The sequence below is a fragment of the Elephas maximus genome, chromosome 3 (genome assembly GCF_024166365.1).
Source record: "Elephas maximus indicus isolate mEleMax1 chromosome 3, mEleMax1 primary haplotype, whole genome shotgun sequence".
In the NCBI taxonomy this organism is placed as follows: Eukaryota; Metazoa; Chordata; class Mammalia; order Proboscidea; family Elephantidae; genus Elephas; species Elephas maximus.
The window spans coordinates 48,343,602-48,366,220 of NC_064821.1; the positions used below are offsets into that span (position 1 = coordinate 48,343,602).

The 22,619-nt window shown below is 43.7% G+C and overlaps 1 protein-coding gene across 2 annotated transcripts; it reads left to right on the forward strand.

The window, feature by feature from the left end:
• Positions 1-1,798: 1,798 nt before the first annotated feature.
• CA6 (carbonic anhydrase 6) lies at positions 1,799-22,129 on the forward strand. Of its 2 annotated transcripts, none has more exons than XM_049877823.1 (8): positions 1,799-1,966; positions 4,581-4,760; positions 8,722-8,870; positions 10,187-10,279; positions 13,647-13,716; positions 16,509-16,666; positions 19,278-19,405; positions 21,704-21,790. In XM_049877823.1, the coding sequence occupies exons 1-8, from the start codon at positions 1,891-1,893 to the stop codon at positions 21,708-21,710; spliced, it is 861 nt and encodes a 286-aa protein (XP_049733780.1). In that variant the 5' UTR covers positions 1,799-1,890; the 3' UTR covers positions 21,711-21,790. The 2 variants fall into 2 exon arrangements, with proteins under 2 accessions (XP_049733780.1, XP_049733779.1); XM_049877822.1 differs by having other exon boundaries at positions 1,800-1,966; positions 19,278-19,401; positions 21,704-22,129.
• The last annotated feature ends 490 nt before the right edge of the window (positions 22,130-22,619 follow it).

Genomic DNA, 22,619 nt, shown 5'->3' on the forward strand with positions numbered 1-22,619 from the left:
CTGTAAGTTTAAACTTGCATCAAAATATTTTAAGTTTCAGAGACATTTAGATGATTACCAAAAAAAAAGAAGAAGAAAAAAAGAGGGAGAGTTCCATGAGTTGGAGATTCCGATTCCTTGGTTTTTATCTCATGTTTCTTTACTAACTTTCTGGATGACAATGGTAAGTCACTTCTTTTTCCCATAAAATGAGGGACTGAATAGATAATTATGGCTGACACATGTCATTTGCCAGGCACGGCTCCCAGTGTTGCAGGCAGATTTACTGTTGAATTCCAAGAGGAAGGTATTATCATTGACCTCTAGATGGGAAAACCAAGGTGCAGAGAAGTTAAATAACTTGCCCAAGGTCACACAGCCGGTAAGTGGCAGAGCTGGGCCTGAACCCTGGCAGTGTGGCCTCAGAACGCTTGCTCTAAAGCATGCTTTGCTTCCTTTGAGATTTCTTTTAGCTGCTGAGCATTGTGGTTTCAGAGGGATCTTTGCAGCAACTGATATTCCCTATTTAAATGACAACAGGGAGCCCTTTTGAAATATCCAGGAGCTCCTGTATTCACCTTCAGTGTCCTTGTTGGAAAACATGCTGCCAGTGCCCTCTTGCCTTTCCATCACCCCTCTGACTCCTGGGAAAGTGAGCAATGAGCTGCAGGAGGCCTGGGAGAGGCTTAATTCTGCCTGAACAGGACACGCCTCTGTATCCGCCCTGGGCTGCAGGTGCCCTGTGGGAACTCCGCCTGCCCTCTGTCTTCTTTGCCCTCTATGAAGGTCATGGGGAACACCTGCCTGTCAGCAGGCATAAACTCCAAAGTTTCCCCCTCAGTAAATTTCAAGGACTGTTTACCCAAGTGGACACACACAGATTAGGCAACCCATTGATCAGACATGTTTGGTTGGTTTGGGTGGGACTGAGGGCACTGCAGCTGTCGGAAGGAATACCTCCTGTGGAGAAACACGGACACCCACACTTGCTGGGATGGCCCTGAGGCATGTGCTGGGATGTGGCTCATGAGCTGTATGCTTGGGCTCAGAGTCAACCACCAACTCAGGATGAAGATAAGCACATGACTGCCTCCAGATGGGGTCCTCCATTTCATGCCAGAAATGGAGAACATGGAGCCCTGGCCATTTCCCCGGGTGTCTGGTTGTGGTTAGGAATCCTGGGTGTTGCAAAGAGTTAAGCACTTGACTACTAGCCAAAAGGTTGGCAGTTCAAACCCATCTAGAAGTGCCTTGGAAGAAAAGACTGGCAATCTGCTCCCAAAAGGTCACGGCCTGTAAACCCTATGCAGCACAGTTCTACTCTGCAGACATGGGGTCGCCATGAGTCGGAGCTGAATCGTTGGCAACTAACAACAACAGCAACTGGCTGTGGTCAGCAGAAGTCTAGAGGGCTGGCTGGTGTCCCTACTGAGACAGGCAGAAAATACCAAGCAGGATCTGGCCAGGGCTCCCAGGGCACTTGCGATGCCCCTCACCAGCTCCCAGTGCTCCGTTTGCCAGGGGCGAGGGGACAGGAAGTGCCATTGTTGGAGAAGCCCTTGCTACCTGCTCCTCACTGCCATGGGCATTTTCCCTCTCCCGTGGACCTGGTCCACAAAGGCTGTACTGTGTGGCCTCAGAAGTGAGTTTTCATAAGTGAAGAACTTTAATATCCAAACCCAGGGACTAATTGGCTGTGGTAATGACTCGGGAGGAGATCAGGTGAGTGTGCCAGGCACCTGGCCAATGGAGCCAACTCAGAAAGGCCCTTGTGGGGAGGCTGTTATTGTTTCAGTGGGTGCAGCAAAGGCTGGATCCGCCAACTGGACTCGGTGAATTGTTATTTACAGTTTCTGAACCTTTAAAAGAAGAGCTTCCCTGGGCTCCATCCTGATTCCTGACCTGGATGCCATGAGGGTGCTGGCAATTCTGCTGTCCCTGTTCCTCGGTGCCCTGGCCCAGCATGGGTCTGAGTGGACCTACTCAGGTAAGCCCCCACCCTTCTCTCTACAGAAAGAGTGCAACTCCCTTTCTTGGGGAAAGAGAGAGACACCTGGTATTTTCAGCATGGCCAGGTGGACTACTCATAATTTTGTGTTCTTCTGTTGCTCATGCTGGGTTCAGACACCATGTTTTCAATGTCTTGGAAGGCATGGAGAACAAGCCGAACTTAAGTTTCGATTAAGGAAAAGAGAAAATAGTTCTCCCCCATCACCAGTCCCTTCCTCACTTGCAGGTTTTTTTGCTCCAAGCCCTTTCCCACCTACAGTGTTGGCCCGTTCGAGAGCCCGCTCACCGCTTCTGATTACAACACCGCTTGCTTTATTGGTCTGCGTGAGTGGAAAGGGAGGTTGCTACAAAGGATGTCCTGTAGCCTCCCAGAGGGGGCTGTAGCCTGGTGACAGTCTTCCTTCTTGGAAATGCTGTGATACACAGTGTTCACCCTGAACATCTTGGCTTGATGAGAACACCAGCTACCTTTAGGTGGCCACCAGGCTGCCCTCTCTTGGTGGCAATGACCCTGATGAGAATTGAACGTGCACACTATCTGAAACCCAACTTTCAAAGGTGAAATAGAAAATGCTGGCATTTAGCATGGGCTCTGGATCACATGTGACCCAAAGACAGGAAAGCTAAGCCTGTGGAGTTTGTGGACACTAAACCATGTGGCGCCTGACAGAACTCCTGCCCCTCTTTTCCGTACTGGGAGTATACACGGGATGAGGGCCCAAGAGGAGAGGAGGCTTGTGACCACTGGCAGAGGCAAGAACAAATGCGGGGTTGAGCTTGCTCTTGGTACAATCTGCCCTTGACCCAGGCATCTGGCAAAGCATAAACGCAGGTGAACGCTATATCCTGTTAAGTCCAGGGACATGATGTGAGGGTCAGAAAGTCCAGCTTCAGAAGGCAGGACTGTGCACTCAGATCAACCATTCAGTTTGCAAGCAGAGGAATTCCATACACCTGCCTGTCACACAAAGACCCTGGGGCTTTCTGACTCACCTGGCCCACCTGTACTGGGGTGGTTCAGAGGTTAAGGAAGAGAGAGGAATAAAACAATGACAGTTTTGTCCTTTCCAGGCTCAGCCTTGCCTCTGAGACTGTGTGCTCCCTGGGAAACCACCAGAGGCCCCAGAGAACTTCCCAGGGACTACTGCAAGTGCCTTCAGGAATTACTTGAGAGACACCCCAATATTGGTAGGGGCGTGGGCCAAGGCATTCTAATTTATGAAGGGGCAGCTCTTGGAGCCTCTTGCCTTGGTTCTGGTATCCTGCTTCTGGAAAAAAAAATTGTTTAAAAACTGGTTTGTATTATTAGATGGAATCCCTGGGTGGTGTAAACAATTAATGCTCTTGCTTGCTACCAGAAAGACTGGAGTTCGAGTCCACCCAGAGGAGCTTCAGAAGACAGGTCTGGAGATCTACTTCTGAAATATCACCCATTGAAAACCCTGTGAAGCACAGTTCTACTCTGATACACATGGCGAGGGGTGGGGTGTGGTTTGCCATGAATCAGAATTGACAGGACCACAACTGGCTTTGTTTTGTTTTTTATTATTAAATAGTGAAGAGAAGAGCAGGGAAATAAAGAATCCACTTTTCTATTGACTGCAAAACCAACAAGTGGTGAGAGGCCCAACCACAAACTCCTTTGTTAAACAAGCTGTGCACTTACCACAAAGCTACTCCCTAAAGTGGGGAAGGAGAACCTGGGTTCCCAATGGCAGGCAAGCAGGTGAAACCAGGGTCCACAGTTGTTGAGGGGCTAAGTCATCCTCCATCACCATCCCTGCCCCTGGGACTACTCAACCTCTTTATAAAGAGAAACTTTTTTTTTTTTTAATCTGAAAAGATTTTTTAGTTTGTCATTCAATGTCATTTTTAAACCTAATGCTTCCTTAACCAAAACCCATTGCTACTGCCCCATAGGGTTCCCAAGGCTGTAATTTTTACAAAGCAGACTGCCACTTCTTTCTCTCTTAGAATGGCTGGTGGGTTCAAACTGCCGACCTTTTGATTAGCAGACGTGCGTGTAACCACTGCGCCACCAGGGCTCTTTAACACTTCCTTAAAAAAAAAAATTTTTTTTCTTCCTTAGTCGCCCTCAATTCATAGGTATAGCTGTCATCCAGGTGGTCTTTTCTATTCCATGAAACTGTAAAAGGGGTTGGGCGCAGGAAAACATGAGGGAGATCCTGCCGCCTGAGCTGGAGGGGGCTGTGTTACTGTTGCGGGCTTAGAAAGGAAAGCTGTGCCATTCAGAGGAAAGGAGGAAAAGCCCCTGAAGTAACATGGTAATAACCATGCCCAAGGATTTCAGCTGAAAAATAATACAAAGGGGGGAAAAAAAAGCTATGTATTAGACTTCCATTGCTTTCAAAGCACTAAGCCATGCTCCCAGGTCCAGTGTGGTTGCAAGCTGCAACATGAAAGTTAGAAATCAGAACCAGTACTCCAAAACACCCTGGCCCTTGGGGTTCACTTAAAAGTCTGTTTAGCCTCCTTCCACAGGCCCTGGCCTCAGCCCTGTGTGAGGTGGCTGGTGGGCGCAACCTGGGCAGCCCCTTCACCTGCACCCTGCTTGCTCTCTCATGTTTCAGAGGGGGCACTGGACCAGGAACACTGGCCAAGCTACTACCCCGCCTGTGGCGGGAAGAGGCAGTCACCCATCAACCTGCAGAAGAAGAGGGTGCGGTACAACCCCACCTTGAAAGGACTGAAACTGAAGGGGTACGAGGCCCAGCAGGGCAAGTTCTCCATAACCAACAATGGCCACACAGGTAAGGGGTGGGCAAGGGGCTCCCAGTCCCAGTAGCCCCTCACTGGCAGAGGGGAAGGCAGGTGATGGTCACCAGGAGCAGCAGGAGCAGAGATGCAGAGCCCAGCCTTGGAGCTCAAGGCCTCAGACAAGAAGGCTGACAACAGCTGTGGGACAAATATATATATATTTAAATATCCAAGAATACATTTTCATAGACTCCAGAAAAGCTTAAAGGCCCGTGTTCAGTGGAAAAAGGCCAAGGCACTGGGCCTCTTGTGTTCAGTGGAAAAAGGCCAAGGCACTGTGCCTCTTGTGTTCAGTGGAAAAAGGCCAAGGCACTGGGCCTCTTGTGTTCAGTGGAAAAAGGCCAAGGCACTGGGCCTCTCGTGTTCAGTGGACAAAGCAACACACACATTCTCTCTTTTTCAAAATTATTTTATTTTATTTTTGTTGTTGTTGAGACTATACACAGCAGAACATACACAAATTCAGCAATTTCTACATGTACAATCCGGTGACATTAATTACATTCTTCAGGTTGTGCAACTATTCTCACCCTCCTTTTCCAAATTGTTCTTCCCCTATCAACATAAAATCACTACTCCCTAAGGTTCCTATCTAATTTTTCAAGTCACTGTTGTCAAGTTGATCCCATATAGGCAGTTCTTAAAACAACACAATGCTCAAGGTAGACATTCTTTACTAATTAAGCTCAACTGTTGTTTGGTTTAAAGAAGACTTCAGGGGATAGTTTTGGTTTCAGGTTTCAAGATTATCTCAGGACAATAGTTTCAGGGGTTCATTCAGCCCCCATGGCTCCAGAAAGTCTAAATTTCATGAGAATGTTAAATTCTCTTCTTCATTTTCCCCCTTTTGACCAGGATTCTTCAAGAGAATCTTTAATCAAAATGTTTAGTAATGGTAGCCGGGCAACACTGTTCTCTTAATACTTAACTACCTGCCGCTCCATCTATTAAGTTCCTTGAGAGTGGAGACAATCTCTCATTCATCTTTCTCCCACAATACCAGGCACAGAACTTGGCATAGAGTAGGTGCTTAAAAATGTTCATTGTATTTGAAGGGAAAAGACTGGTACATAAAAGGATAAATCCTCAAATAGGCCACCATGTGGGCCTCAGGATTCAGAGCAGGTTTTGATCTTTGAAGGCTGTGGGGAAGGCTGGCATGCCCTTTTTTCCCTTTTTTTTTTTAACTTTCATTTTGAAATCGTTTTCTACTTGCAGAAAAGAAAAGTTGCAAAAATAGCACAGAGTTCCCATATTCAGGGGATATTCCCTAATATTCATATCTTATAACCATAGTATAATTATTATCAAACCCCAGAGTTAACATTGATACAACATTATTGACTAATCCACACGCCTTATTTGAATTTCATCACTTTTCCCATTTGTGGCCTTTTTCTGGTCCAGGATTGAATCCAGGTCCCCACACTGCATTTAGTTGTCATATTTCCCAAGTCTCCTCCAATCTTTGCCAGTTCCTCAATCTTTTTTTGGCCTTCATGACCTTGCCACATTGGTGGTTGTATCTTGAGCGCAGAAAATGCTCAGATCATGTTGTTTTTGTGGTCTGAGAAGAGGTCAGCTTAATTGATTGCCCGTGAGGGGGATGCAATGTCTCCTGAAAGTCAATTTTCAGAATCTGGAAGGTGGCTCATCAGGTTGATATTTGGGGACAAATACCTCAGTGTCACCTTTTCAAAGACACAGTGACAAGCTCAGAGTTGTTATCCTTCTCCAGGCTGCCTGCAATGTCCTGTGGATGTCACTTGAGAATTGAGAAATTCTGTCTCTGGAGGATTGTGTTTTGGGAAAACATCATTGTCAGCATCCCTATTCTTGTCCATGTGGTGCTAACTGTTCACTGGGGAAGCCCTGGCCTGGGTCCTGAGCTCCCTAATCCCCCAATCAGCTCCCTGCACAGCTGATTCTACACATCTCTTTTTAAAGGTGCTTCCATTTTTTTCATATGACTGTTGATTTTGAGGCTGACCACATCCTACAGAGCCCTAGTGGTACAATGATCAGGCGTTTGGCTGCTAACTGAAAGGTCAGTGGTTCGAACCCACCAGCGGCTCTGTGGGAGAAGACTGTTAATCTGTTCCAATAAAGATTACAGCCCAGGAAACCCTATGAGGCAGTACTACTCTGTCACGTGGGGTCAGTATGAGTTGGAATTAACTTGTTGGCACCCAGCAACAACATCCTAAGCACTAAATACAAAGCAACTCCACCAACAGAGGGCACGTTCAAGTCTTCAAGGCAAGATTCCTGCCTTATGGCATATCATGTTATGAATTTAATCATAGCTTCCCACTCCTTTAGACAATTTGGAAGGAAAAAAGGGCATCTGACAGACATCAAATACCTAATATTTGCTTTTTAAGAAAATGTATTTGTTTATAACCATCTTAGTTACCTAGTGCTGCTATAACAGAAATACCACACATGGGTGGCTTTAAAGAACAGAATTTATTTTCTTGTAGTTCTAGCGGACAGAAGTGCAAATTCAGGGCATGGCTCTAGGGATAGATCCTTCCTTGTTGATTTCAACTTCTGGTAGCTCCCAGCAATCTTTGGCGTTCCTGGGCTGATAGATGCATCTGTCTCCAACATCGGTCTTCCTCTTCCCCCATTTGTGTCTTGGTCTGTTCTGCTCTTTTTATAAGCAAAAGTGATTACGTTTAGGACCCACTCTACTCTAATGTGGCCTGGAATGACCACGTTAACATAACAAAAGAAAACCCCAATTTCCAAATAGGGTCTTCTTTACAGGTGTGGGGGCTAGTATTTCAACACATGTTTCGAGGAGACACAATTCAATCCATAACATGAACCATCTTTGATGACTTTAAATAGAAAGACCTTGCCAGTAGGACAGATGCTGCCTGTCCCTTTCCATAATTTCATGAATATTTGCCTTAGTCACTCTCTGAGTGTCACTCTCCACCTTTCCTTTTTGCCTAGCTCATTCCCAAAGATATAGATTTCCTTAGGGCCTGAGTCAGTGAAACCAACAAGTACAGTTGTCTGTCTGTAGTTCTTCTCTGATGTGACTGGTTGTAGGGCATGAGGCAGGAGGAAGCTAGGAGAATGATCCATTTTTTCTATCAGCAAGAGCCTAACACCCATTGATGATCACAGTCAGTGTGCATAAATCCAAAACCAAGAATCTAATACCAATAGTGTATTCCCTAACTTGCTGTAGAGTGCAGTTTCTTCTTTGGAAGACAAAGTGAGCCATGTCACAGAGAAATGGGAAAAGTTCTGGATGGCGTCTAGATGCACATTTCATGGCCCAGCTTTTCCCCTGACTGATGACTAAGAGCAGTCTTCCCACCCCCTTGAGTCTATTTCCTTGTCCATAAAAGAAACTTGTTGAACCCCAGCAGGGATTACCTTCAAGTGGAGCTGGCTTTTAAATTGGGTTAGTTCTAGAAGGCTACATGGAATGAGGGTTTTAACCACATCACCAAGAGGAGAGCTTTCTCAATGTGGCCTTATAAACAGTACAATTCTGGGTAGTAAGATTTATCAAAATAGCCACAAAAGGCCCAACTTATTATTCTTACACTTTGCATAAATTCCAAATTTTGCCAGGGATGGAGAGTGGAGCTGTGAGTTTCTACACTTATTGGCCATATTTTTTTTAAGGCTAGTAGGCTGGGACCTGCCATTCCATGGTCCTGCCCCTGACCTTCTGATGTTGGGCAGGAAGACGTGTGCTGAGAAGAGGTGCTTATCCCAGCCCAACATCATCATCGCCCAGTACCTGTCCTGACCTCACCCTGTGCCCTGAGTGCCAGCTACCTCCTCCCCACTGGTGGCCCTGCTCATGGCATTCTAAGCCAGTCTATAGTACTGGCTTGTCCTGGGAGTGGGCAAGTGGCAGGTGACCTGGGAGGTGACCCAATCACATCCCATTTTGCACCATTCCCGCTCTTGCTCTCTTTCCAGTGCAGATTAAGCTGCCTTCCACCATGCGCTTGGCAGCCTCTGATGACACCGAGTACATCGCTGAGCAGATGCACTTCCACTGGGGTGGCGGGTCCTTGGAGATGAGCGGCTCCGAGCACACCATTGACGGGAGGAGGTTTATGATCGAGGTATCATGAAGACCGACTTTCCTTATTAAAACAGCTAAAAAGACTTTTTGTAATGATGACAGTCAAGTCATCTTGAGATCAAGTTTATTTTTCATTTATTCAGCAACTATTGGATTGATCAACACTCTGTGTAAGGAGTACAGGCAGGGTCCCTGTCCCCATGGAATTCACAGCAAGGCAGGAGCTCAAAGCCATAGGGCGGGACCAGTCTCCGTGGTTTCAGCTGGACTTCTGCTTGTTAGATTTTCTGTCTGCCTTCTCACGCCTCAACTCCTCCTTAGGATGACTGCAGGTCTACAGTGGCCTCCTTGGGGGCAGGGGTGAGTCACATGGTGGGGTTCCCCTTATGGGACAAAGATCTCGGGATAATACAGAGGCTGTAGTCATTTAGCAGCTACTTCCTTCAAGAGATGGTTGCTCTGTGCCAGGCTGAGCTGGCTGCTGGAGATGTGGTCCCTGCCCTCACAGAGCTCAGAGTCGAGTGAGAAACTCATGGTCAAGTCCTCTACCCATGAGAGGGGACACTTCTCTTAGACTTTTCTCAGAGCTGGACTCTTCCCTAATCTGAAGGGGGCCTCCCTGCCCATTTGTTCCCCACTAGAGTTTCCCATCTTCTGGCTCAATGTCTGGTTTGCCTCTCTCTGGCTGCTGTGTCTCTTGAAATGAGGTATTAGTTTTCTCCACCTGCCCATGGCCCCAGGAGACCAGGCTGTGAGGTTCCATGGGGTGGTGGCTGCCCCATGAACATGGGCGGCCTGGTAGTTTCTGTTCTTTGGACCAGAAGGAACAAAATTCTCCTCTAGGTTCTTCGCATTCGGAAGGATAGTGTAGACTCCCCTCCCCCGCAGGACCCTGGCACCAAGGAGACAAGTATGAGTGCCCTCAAATGAATTCCCACGTGTCTCCACAGTCGGCTGTGGCCTCAGACAAGCGAAGCTACATTTTCTGCTGTTGGTCCCTAGCTCTTTGCTCCAGAAGGACAAAGACTCATTCCTACTTAACCCCCAGAGACCCCAGAGAACCTGGTGGCGTCATATGATCCCTCTAGACTCTGCCAGTTTGTCTGCTGGGGAAGGAGTTAGGGGTCAGGGAAATGCTCTCGGGTTACAATCTTCCCAGAATCCCAGTCAAACCCCTTCCATTCTTGGAGAATTTTATGGTCTTGGTAGATGGGGTTTGTAGCCCAGATGGAGGGAGATGAAGGCAAGAAGTTGTGTGCGGCAGTCTGAGGCCTTGGAAAAAGTGCTTTTCTTTTTTCTCCCCTTTCATGAAGTCTATATTAATTGCCATTGACATACCGTTTCTTGCCCCCACAGATTCACGTTGTTCACTACAACTCTAAATACAAGAGCTACAATATAGCCAAAGATGCCCCTGATGGTTTGGCTGTAATAGCAGCCTTCTGTGAGGTAAGTCAAAACTACGCATATGTGCCTGCATTTGAAGTTATCAGTTTATGTCCAAACATGGCATTAAGTCTAGATAAAGGGTCTTCCTTCCTAACCCTCTTCATTCTTCCCCGAGCTCACAATTCTTGGAGATCCTGACCTGATGGAGGATTGACCCCCTTTCCAGCCCTGTTCACAGTCACTGTGTTCCTCCTGTGTTATTAACCTCAGGGGCCTTGGAGGACTGGGAGAAGTGGGCTTAAAAGAGGTGTAATCACAAAAGAGTTGACTGGACACACCTGGAAACCCTGGTGGCGCAGTGGTTAAGAGTTATGGCTGCTAACTAAAAGGTTGCAGTTCAAACCCACCAGGCGTTCTTTGGAAACCCTATGGGGCAGTTCTACTCTGTCATATAGGGTTGCTATGGGTCAGAATTGACTCAATGGCAATGAGTTAGTTTTTTTTTTTTTTGACACACCTGGTCTGAAGGGCGAGAGAAAGTCCCATAACTTCATCAGACAAAGGAAACACCACTGCATTTCTAAGAAAATCTGTTGGGGGGACTTCTGGCTACGGTAGTGAGAAGTGGTTGACAAATCCAATCCCCACAAAATAAGTATTAAGCTGGTAAAATTGTCAAAAACAATCGTTTCAGCACTCTGGAAACTGACCAAAGGCAAACAACAAATTGAGAAGCATTTGTGAAAAATGACTAGAATTTTGAATAAGAACTATGGGAGTATATGGCCTTCTTGCTTGAGGCTATTTCCGTCCCCACCCTAGCTTGGTCAGTAAGGTAGTTTTATCAGGACAGGGCTGATCACAAAAAAGCAACTTCATTGCCAGAAGGGGCTGACTCGATTTGGGGTGAAAACTGGAACCCCACATGCCATGGCACTGTCAGCAACAAACAAACTCAGAAAACAAACAAGGAAAACTTGCAGCTCTGTTAATCTGAGGCTGTGATCCCAGTTGGGCTCAGTGGTGGACCAGGCAGAAATTGAATGAGGAGATTCTGGAAATGAGAGAACTATGTAGTTTTTACAGGAGGGACTGGTGGAAAGTAAAACCTGAGACTGACTTGAGAACTGTCTGAACTTTGAATGTGTTTCTCAATCCACACACAGATCCATCAGCAGAAGGTGGAAGTCTTAGGGGTTGAGGGGTTTCAGCATAACCTCTTTCTCAATCATTGGCTCACCATGAAGCTATGCTGACTCTAGGTGACCCCCAGGAAGCCAGGTTAAAATATAAAAATAAGTAAAAATGGAGCAGAGATATCAGTGGCTGGATACTACTGGGGAGACATATCTTGAAGATTAAGTCCAGGTGAGTTACTAAACAAATATACAAACAAAAAACCCTCAGGGGGAAAAAAAAAAAAATCAAGATCCAGGGTTGCCACCACATATTATCTAAAATGTCTAGTTTTCAAAAACAAAAAACTGGGGGCATGCAAAGAAATAGGAAAGTGTGAGCCATACTTAGGAAAAAAGGCAATCAATAGGAATGACTGAGTAGGCCCAGAGTGATTTAGTAGGCAAGGTCTTCAAAACAACTATTATAAATATGTTCAAAAAATTGAAGGAAACTATGTTTTAATAATTAAAGGAAAATAAGACAATGACTTAAAAAAAAGGGGGAAGGTTGAATCTTGCTAAAGAAACAAACTATAAAAATGTACCAGATGGAAATTCTAGAGTTGAAAGTACAATTAAAAAAGAAAGAAAGAAAAAGTCACTAGATGGGCTCAAAGAAGATTTGAGACGGCAGAAGAATCACTGCATTTAAGGATAGGTTGAAGAAATCATCCAATCTGAAGTTCAGAGAAAAAAGACTGATGAAAAATGAACAAAGCCTTAGAGACTCATGGGGTATGCCAATAGATATGTAATGGGAGCCCCAGGAGAGGAGAGACATAAAGTAGCAGAAAAAAAAATAAAGAAATAATAGCTGAAAAATTCCTAAATTTGATGAAAAACATTAATCTACTGATCTAAGAAACTCAACAAACTCCAAGTCAGATAAGCACTTAGATACAACATAGTCAAAGTGCTGAAAGCCCAAAGACACAGAAATCTTAAAAGCAGCAAGAGAAAAAGGATTCGTTATGTACAGGGGAATGACAACGCAATTAATGGCTGACTGCTCATCAGAAGCAAGTCATCAGAAGGCAGAGGAAAAACACATTCAAAGTGCTGGAAAAAAACCTGTCAACCAAGAATTCTATATCCAGCTAAACTATCCTTCAAAAAACATGAAGGCAAAATAAAGACATTTCCAGATTTTAAAAAACTGAGGTAATTTGTTGTTAGAAATACTAAAGGAAGTCTTTCTTGCTGAAAGGAAATTACACCAGACAGTAACTCAAAACCACAGAAAGAAATGAAGAGTACTGGAAATCGTAAATATAAAAAAATACAGTTATTTTTTCCTCCACTTACTTTCTTTAAAAAACATAAGATTGCTTAAAACATAATTAAAACACTGTATTGTTGGCCTTATAACATATGTAGATGTAATATACATGACAAAAATAGAAGAAAGGAGGGGGAAGAAACCAAGCTGTATTGGAGCGAAGTTACTATATTTTACTGGAATTAAGTTAGTATTAATTTGACGTAGATTATGATAAATTACATTGTATATTGTAATCACTTGTGCAACCACTAATAATTGAAAATGCTTAAATCGTAGATGAAAAGTATTTGTTTAACAAAAAAGAAAGCAACAAAGCTGGAATAGAAGAACAAAAAAGTCATAAGACATATAGAAAGCAAACAACAAAACGACAGTCATAAATTCAAGAAAGTTTGAATTTATGCATAGTAGAAGAGGAACTTGAGGCTGAATCAACACTACTGACTGAAAAGAACCATTGAAAATAGACCTTTTTCACCAAAAGCTGCTTTTCTATCTTTCTAAAAATAAACATTCATACAAAAATTTAGGAATGGTGTGGCAGTGGGTGGAACTGGGGCAGTTTTGCCTTGAACATCTGGCTATCTTCTCCCCAAAGTCCCGAGGAGGAAGAAGGGAGCTCATGAGATCAAGCTACTTTCATCATAATGAACATGACTGTGACCAACACCGCACCAAACAAGCTCGTTGGGGTTTTTTTTTTTTTGCAGTGACTTTGGCTACTCTCTACGGGCATCACCAGTTACTGAAAATCTCCTTTCCCTGGAAGCTTCAGGGAATGTCTCTCTTGAAGAGACTTAGGAGCCCGGAGAATAACCAGGTGGTCTCCCCCCAACATAACTGAGGCATGCTGCCTCCTTGCTTTCAAGGCTTTGTCCAATCAGCTAGAAAACAAAACAGCTGGATTAGTGGGGACAGAGCTGGAGGTCTCTTCACTTATGTTAACTGCTGTGTATTTTTCCTACAGGTCCAGGACAATATTGAAAACACATATTACAGTGAGCTCATTTCCCAGTTGCAGAACATCAGGTATCCAGGTAAGGGAAGCCAACACGGTTGCAGGAGGGAAGAGGAATGAGCAGGAGGAATGAATGAAGTAAAAGGCAGGGGAGGATGCAGGGAAAAGGTAAAGCTGATGGGGAGGGTGGCAGATAAGCCCTGCCGGGGAGCACACCCGTCTCTGCCCAGTTTCTCTGTCATAAACTCTAGCTGTAGTGTGCCATGACTAAACTTCTGAATGGCTAGGGTTCCACTACCAACCCACTTGCCATTGAGTTGACTCTGGCTCATGGCAACCCTACATGTGTCAGAGTAGAGCTGTGCTCCATAAGGTTTTCAATGGCTGATTTTTTAGAAGTAGATCACCAAGGCTTTACTTCTGAGGCACCTCTGGGTGGATTCAAACCTCCAACCTTTTGGTTAGCAGCTGAGCATGCTAACCGTTTACACCACCCAGGGACTCCACTAACTAGGGATTTCTTTAGTTAAGTGACGCTCACATCTGGCCCGAGCTGGCAATGATTACCTTATTTTAGAGTCAATTCTGGTTACTAAAGAGAGATGTTCTCCTTAGCTTCAAGCTGGGAAGTCTCAAAAGCAAAGCACCTCATCATCCCGCCTAGACCCACAGACACTTGGGGGTGGTCTCCCCTTCCCTCTGTTCCCAGGAGCCAGATACCTCGCCAGAGCTACCACCCACTCTCAGGCACAACCCTGACCCTGTAATCACCAAAAACTACGTCAGCTCTGAAGTCTTCACTTCATAGCCTCCCAGCTCAGGGACTTCAGTAGCCCCTTCTCATCCTCCACCACCAGTAATTCCTCTGACCTGAGTCCTCCCACTCAAGGGCCTCCATATTCTCACTACTAGTCACCCCTAATATCCTTTCATTTCTCCTTACCTAGCCTAGACTCCGGGGGTCATTAATATAACACTTCCCTACAAACACTCTCAAGCCTTCACCCTTCCACCCACAAACTCACCTGGTAGAGCCCCAAACCAACTCTTAAGTACTCAGAACCTGGGGTCAAATAGCTGAATGTTGCGGGACAGAGAGGCCGCAAAAACGTGTGACTAGTATTACTTTTATGGGGTCACCATGACTCCATAGCAACTGAAACAAACAAAAATAAATATGAATAGATACTAATACTGCCTGGAAATCCTACCATATTAACTCTCGGCATTTGCTTTCCCCTCTCCAAAATTATTATTTCACATTTTTTTCCTCCCTCCTGAAGCCCCCTCCCCCTGGCCCCAGCTCCTCCCTCATTGCTAATAACCTTGCCTCCCACTTTGCTGAGAAGGTGGAAGCAGCCAGTCAGAAACTCATTCATCTTCCTCCCATGTCTCCTGTTACAATGGATGAAAAATCCCTGCTCTTGTCGAAGACCAACCCTTCCTTCCACATGAGCACTGACGCTGTTCTCCAGGCCTTTTCTCCTGTTTTATATTCATTCTCTCTTGTATTGTTAATTTCCTATTCTTCCTCAATGGGGTCATTCCCCCAAGCATATCAGTCTAATATCCCCCACCTCAAATCATAAACACAACTATCTCTTGACCCTCACCAGACCCCCTGCTTCCACCCCACTCTTCCGATTCTTTTGAAAGAGTTGTGCTTCCTCACCCCATGCCACTCTAATCTGGCCCTACCACTCTGCTGAGCCTGTGAGGTTGCCCCTATTGGCCACTTTTCTACTCTTCTCTTAATTGACCTCGCAGGTACCTCCATTATACCATACACCACAGCTTCCATCCTGGCCACACCCCACACCACCCATATAGCTGTTCTCTTGGCCTTTTTCTGGTTATTGTTCTAAACATCAATTTTGCCACAATTTTGTCCTTGCTTGGCATAAAAAAAAAAAAAAAAATTTTTTTTTTTTTTTTTTTTTGGCATAACCTCATTCAATGCCGAGGTTTAAAATTCTTCCAATAATAAAACAACTTAGAAATCTTTTGCTTATTCATGGTATTATGCAGACTTCATGGCCTTGGTTGAAGAAGCCTATATGTGTATATGTAAAAAACTACATCCTCTTTGCCATTAAAAAGTGCAAAAGTGTTCAGAGAAGATGCAGCAAAATCCAACTCAATTCCATGTTGCTTTGATATTCTCTTGCTGAGCTCAGAGGTAAGCGCCATTGACGTGAACAAGACAATAACTCTCTAGATGCAGTGACGGCTGCGGCTACTGCAGAGGCTTCAGACACCCTGCAGAGGGCCCTCTCCCTACACACTGTGGAAGTATCTTCTCCCTACACCCCACCTGTAGCCAAGCTTGGTTCCCAGTGGACATAGCAAGAAGAACTCAGAACCAGGCATTTGGACCTTGGCTTGGATCTGACTCTGCTTTTCTATCTACTCACCTCTAAATGTCCCCAAACTGAGACTTTCTGGTACATAGCCAGAAGCCTCAAGGGGTCATAATTTATTTCTTTTATTGATCATAAAATGTATCCTTTGTCTAATGATAATGATGATGATGGCAGTTATAAGTATTTCCCTATGTTCTATACCAGCAACTTTATGAATATTATTCCCCTTTGCCCTCCCAGCGATCCTATTTATTCTCCTCATTTTAGAGACCAGGAAACAGCCTTGAAGGAGGTAAGCCCAGCCAAGGCCACTCAGCCAGAGGAGGCGTCTGGGCAGGTTCATCCCCAGAGTCTCTGCTCTTAATCCCTTCCGGGAAGCAGCAAACTGGGAAAATGTTTCCCAATGATCAGCTTCTAGGTTGTTCTGCTTAAATCAGGAGATTCAAATGTGGTGAAGTCTGAGCCTGTGCTCCCTAACATTCCTTTTTCCTCCTGTCCCCTGGGTTAGGACAAAGCACAACCCTGGCTGGCCTTGACATTAAGGACATGCTGCCCGAGAACCTCCATGACTACTATACCTACTTGGGCTCACTCACCACTCCTCCCTGTACTGAGAACGTCCTCTGGTTTGTGCTGGCAGAGCCCGTCAGGCTCTCCAGTGCACAGGTATGTGTGGCATTGCTTTCCCAAAGTCTCCCCTTGGACCACCTGGTTAATAAGAGTGCTCTCTGAAATCTCACCTGATATCAATACCTGGGGCTCCTCTGGCATTTGCCATCCACAGGGATACTTGTGCCTCACCTATATTGCCATGTGGTGGTCTTACTAGTGCTAGGCAGTGCTAGGATGGGGAAACTGAGGCATCAAGGAATCCAAGGAACTTAAGAGTTGATGCAAGCACCATAAGTGGAGCCTGGTCTAAGTCATAGGAAAAGAGTTACGTAGTGAAGGCAAATATTTATTGAGTGTTGCTGTCACCAGGCAGCATTCTAGACCCCTGATATACAAAACCCCTGTCCTCATGGAGCTTACATTCTAGCTTCTTAAATGGTCTCATGCAAGAAGGATAATGTCACATTTAGCTCTTTACCTTCTAAAATGCCTGTAATCCTATGAGGAGAAGAGCTATGCCAGTCGTCTTTTGTCCCCTAGCACGGCACTGGCGCATGTTGGTTGACCTGAAAAAAGGGACACAAATGTTACTGAGGTTTCAAGGCAAAGGTGACATTTCCTTCTGGGTGATGTTCTTCAGAAACAAACATTTGTTTCTTGTTCCTAAAGTTTTCATTTTCCTACTCCAGGAAAGAGGTAGAAAAGATCTCTATTCAAGGACACCCACACACAAAAATGTTGCCAACTAGAGGGGTCTGAATTGTATCTGCGTGCAACATGTTCTTGTAGACACCATGTTTGATTATAAGAAACATCATGTGCTATCTACTCTCACTTGGCATTTACCTTGAAAGGAGGAAATTGTTTTAATACAAAAAGACAAGACTCTCAAATTAGGCACACACACACACACATATATACATGCACAGGGCAAAACTGACTGAGTAATTACTGAGATGCCAGGCAACATCTTGGAGTCCTAGTGGCACAGTGGTTAAGAGCTTGGCTGCTAACCAAAAAGATCAGCAGTTTGAATCCACCAGCCACTCCTTGGAAACCCTATAGGGCAGTTCTACTCTGCTCTATTGGGTCGCTATGAGTCGGAATCGACTCAATAACAATAGGTTTTTAGGCATCATCTCATTTAACCCTGATAAAAAAAATCCAGAGTGGTGTTTTTTTTTTTCCTTTCATTTTACAGAGACAATCATAAGACAAAATAACAACGACTGAAAATAAAAGTGTGGCAAAATCTAACAAATGTAAACATACAGAGATCAAGGATGGCAATAGTAGTATGAAACAATGTAGACTTCAGGGTAAAAAAGTGTTAAATAGGACAAAGGAATATTTTATTTTCTACCAAGAAGTTCAAACAATCATGTATATTTACATACCAAATAATCTGTCAGATAAGGAGGCCCAAAATATAGGAATATCAATGATTGGAACAATACAATTAAGCTTGATTTAATTAACACATCTAGAATTTCATACTCAAAACAGCATACCCATTCTTTATAAATATCCATGCAATAGGTAAAAGAATTAGCCAACTATCATTCTACCAGAAAATTAAAATAAATTAAAAAAAATTCATCAGCCACACTCTCATTATATTATAAAATAACTGGAAATCAACACCAAAAGTATAATAATAGCAACAACAACTTATTTGGGAATTCGGAAACATTTTCATAAATAGCTCTTAGATGAAAAGGGAGCTCACAGGTGAAATTAAAAACAATATAGAATTCTGCTAGTATGGCAGGCTAGGTTACCTGATGTTATTCTGGTTTAAAAAGACAAAAAAACAACATGCTTCACAGAGATTTTTTAGGATATTTAAAAAAGAAGTATCAGTAGATGCATAAATTAATAAAGAATATTCAGAGACCATAATGTAAATAAAAGTGAGAACTCTCAGAAATAAGCTCAGGACTGCAGCTGGCTCTCACTTGAGGCCATTTGCTGAACCTGGTGAAATTATAGTTTGGTTTTCATAGACTTGCAAGTCATGGAACACTGGAGTCAAAGCTCAAAGACCTGGCAGAATAGGGCAGTTACTATGTAAAAAATATATTATCTGACAGCTTCCCAGAAGAATTGAAAGACATCAAACCATATATTCAGGAAGCCCATGAGTCAGGATAAATAAAAAGGAACCCACAATTAAATACATCACAGTGAAATCACAAAACATCAAAGAGAAAATTTACAAATCAACCAGAGAGAAAAGACAGATTATCATGAAAGAAGTATAATTAGACCAAGAGTTGACTCAACACAGCAACAATGAAAGCCAGAAGACAGTGGAATCATATTTTCGAAGTGCTGAGAGATATCAATAGCTAGCCTAGAATTGTATATGCAGGAAAAATACCTGTCAAGAATGTAGACAAAATCAAGACATTTTCAGAACAACAGAAATTACGCTTGCCACTTTGTATATTTCTGTTGTTTACTTCTTTCTCTCCCTTCTATTAATGACCAAATACTCATAGGGAAAAAATCAAATACTTATTTCAAGAATGAATGGAGGAATGAGTTTTGGAATAATACCTCTGGGCTTGAGATCTTCTCACAACTGCTTTATCAGGGTTTGCTAACTTTCAAATTACACAGTGCCCCTTCTCCTTTATAATTCACTTCATGTTGCCTGCAGGTTTGGACGCTAGAAAACTCCTTGTTCGCTCACCAGAATGAGATGCTCCACAATGACTACCGTAGGACCCAGCCACTGAACAACAGGGTGGTGGAAGCTAACTTCAAGTATTTTCCTAATCATCGTGAGTAAGATCAAGTATTATTTATTTTTTGCAATTTGTTGGTTCCTTGCTTTCCTTCCTTCTCTGGGTAAACCCATTTCTTCTACTAGCAATAGTAAGGAAAGTAGCACCATTTGAGCAGCAGGAGGCTTAGATAGGCCAGCTTGCACAGGGATTGGGGCCAAGGGGGCTGACTCATTTTCCCAGTTCACGCAGTGAGTGAGGCCAGTGAATAGACAAGAGAAGAGTGTGGGAATAGGCAACTTTATGATTTATTATCTACTGGTTTTGGCCAGAGACAGTTGGAGAAGTAAGATGTCAGCAGCACCCAGAAGTTGTCATAAGAGTGCCAATTTGTTTCCTCACATCTTTACCTTGGTCTATATTATAAATGGATACCCAACTCCTAGACATTCCCTCAAGGTGGGGTTAAGTAGACCACATATTGTTTACTACCTTTGCTTCGGTATCAAGCCTCAGATACCAGGCTACCAGAAGTAGGCAAGAGAAGTTCAGCCTCTGTTGGACCCTCTACTCCATTGGGTCAGGCTTCAACTGTGTTCTTGGATCACCTCATTTCTGCGGTTGCAAGAAAGTAAATATTCTGCAGTCTTCCCATCCTTATTTTGTCTGCTTCTCCATAAAGTTGTGGTGAACTGCACACATTCTCTAAATTCATTGTTGTTACAATGCATTTCTATTAGCTATTCCTGATACTTCTATATCCTCTAATAAAAGAGAATCCAGCTCCAATCAATATTGCCCACTTAATATTACCCCACTTTTATATGTGTCTTTCAAAACTTTAAAATCTGCCCCCCAAAAGGCCCATTTATGATTTTCTCCCTGTCTCTCCTTCCTGGTTCATAGATTGTTTTCGCTTATTTCAGTTTGCTCCTCCAACACAATACTAATAGAGGAAAAAAATGACACCACCTATAGTTATAATTTTCCCATCATATTGTTGTTGTTAGGTGCCGTCCAGTTGGTCCTGACTCATAGTGACCCTATGTACAACAGAACAAAACTGCCTGGTTCTGCACCACCCTTATAATCGTTGTTATGCTCGAGCCCATTGTCGCAGCCACTATGTCAGTCTATCTAGTTGACAGTCTTCCTCTTTTTCACTGACCCTCTACTTTGCCAAGCATGATGTCCTTCTCCAGGGACTGATCCCTCCTGATAACATGTCCAAAGTATGTGAGGCGTAGTCTTGCCATCCCCATCCTTGCTTCTAAGGAGCATTCTGGTTGTACTTCTTCCAAGATAAATTTTTTCATTCTTTTGGTAGCCTATGATATATATCCTATGCTATATAAAATATTAATAGCAACAATTACTTTTTCTAAAGGTTGAAAGTTTCTTAAACATGTCCAGCTCCTAGAAGCCAAAGAGAGCTTATACCTACCGGTCAGTCCCTTTGTTCTAAGTTTTGCTATGTTTGCCTGCTTTCTGTAACTATGAATTTTACATTATTCTTGAACAGGCACCAAAAAACTGTATGACATATGCCACATCTTAAATGCTCTTTCGAATATGGGGTCACTCCAATTTACCCTCAGGAGGAAGCTCAGATGTACCAGATACCTACCTCCTAGACAAAATGCTCCATGTTGCAATTTACATGTATGTCTATTGTGGCCCTCTGTCCTGAGACTCGTTGTTTAGAATTATTACTTCAACTCCCAATAAATAATAAGAGGGCTTCTTCTCCTTCCTTCACCCCCCGCAATCAAGAAATCTGAATTATGGCCTCTCTTAGCCAAAAATAGCATAGAAACCTGGGTATCATCTTGCTCCACTTCCACTCAGGCCCACATTTCCACACAGCAGTGATTGTTGGCTCCAGCCAACTCAGTTGTGTGACCCACATGATAATCTCATAGTTCTGTAGACTTCCACCCCAGACAGGTTAATGCGATCAATCTGTTAATGAGGAATGACCTAAGAAACCAAGGTCAGTTACGGGAACTAGACAACAGCAAATACAGACCTCTTCTCATTTATTTATGAGAAAGCACCTATGTACCCTGAAATAAGGGCCACTGAGAGTCACGTGAGAAACCAAGGTCCAAGAGTAGAACTATCTTCAAAATGGTGCGCCTTGGATTCTGGCAGCTTACAAGCCCAAATTCAGATACAGTGAAGACGCTTAGAGTCAATAGAAAGGGCGCATGGAGGGCATTTAAAGAATAAAAAGTGCTTGCCTTAAATACAGGCATGGGGAGTAGGGTCTAGTTGGCCTGCATTCTGTTTTCATGAGAACCTTCAAAGTTTCAGCCTTTTTCTACTAACAACCATTCTTTTTATGGGTACATTCTAGACACTGAGTTCAAATACTACCTAAGACAGATTCTTGATGTAGTCACTGACTTGGAAGGATCTACTGAAAAGAAGAAGCCTAAGAGAAAAAGTGATGATTAACCAGCCTGAAATGTACACTAGTACAAGAAGAGGGGGCCTCACCTGCCCTAAGAAATCCTGTGTGTCCAGATAATCACTCCTCCGGTTACCTGTTGAACTTCTGATTAAAACAGTGGAAGCCATCATTGATAAAAGGAAGTGAGATGGCTTAAATGTATGAGAAGGGACTTGAGTTAGACAACATCGATGGAAGTTGATTGGAATGGAAACTTAACTATCCTTCTGTTAAATCATTCATTTTGATCTGCCTAAATTGCAAACCAGCCTGACCTTCCTTTTAGCATTTAGATGTAATAAAATAATTTTGGAAATTTGTCATTTTAAAATTTCTCCTTCCTATTCCTTTGTACCACTTCAAATACCCCTTCTTTGTCCTTTCCTAAGGGATGCAAAAATGAGGGGATAGAGAGCAAGACAGGAGGGAAAGGAATTTCCAGGACCAAGATTAAGAATAAGAAAATAGATTCTCATATTGGGAACTTGTTGGTGGGGGCATTTGGAGCAGTGATCGTGCCCAGTGAGTAAAACAAAGGCCGGAGAAAAGAAAGAAGGCAGGCCACCAAAGAGATGGAGGAAGGAGAGATAACCCCATTGCAAACCCTGTCTTTATGAGTTGAATGGAGTCTGGCCTTTTTGTCACTAGACCTGGGTTCAGATGCCCTTCCTGCCATTTACTAGTAATGTGGGATAATAAAATAACCTGTCTTTTAGGGCTGTGGTTTGATTAAATAAGGTAGTGCTTGAAAAGTACGCAGCCGAGTGGCTATTATTTTTATTAGTCAACTATGCACATTCTTCCTTGCTGCCCCTTCCTT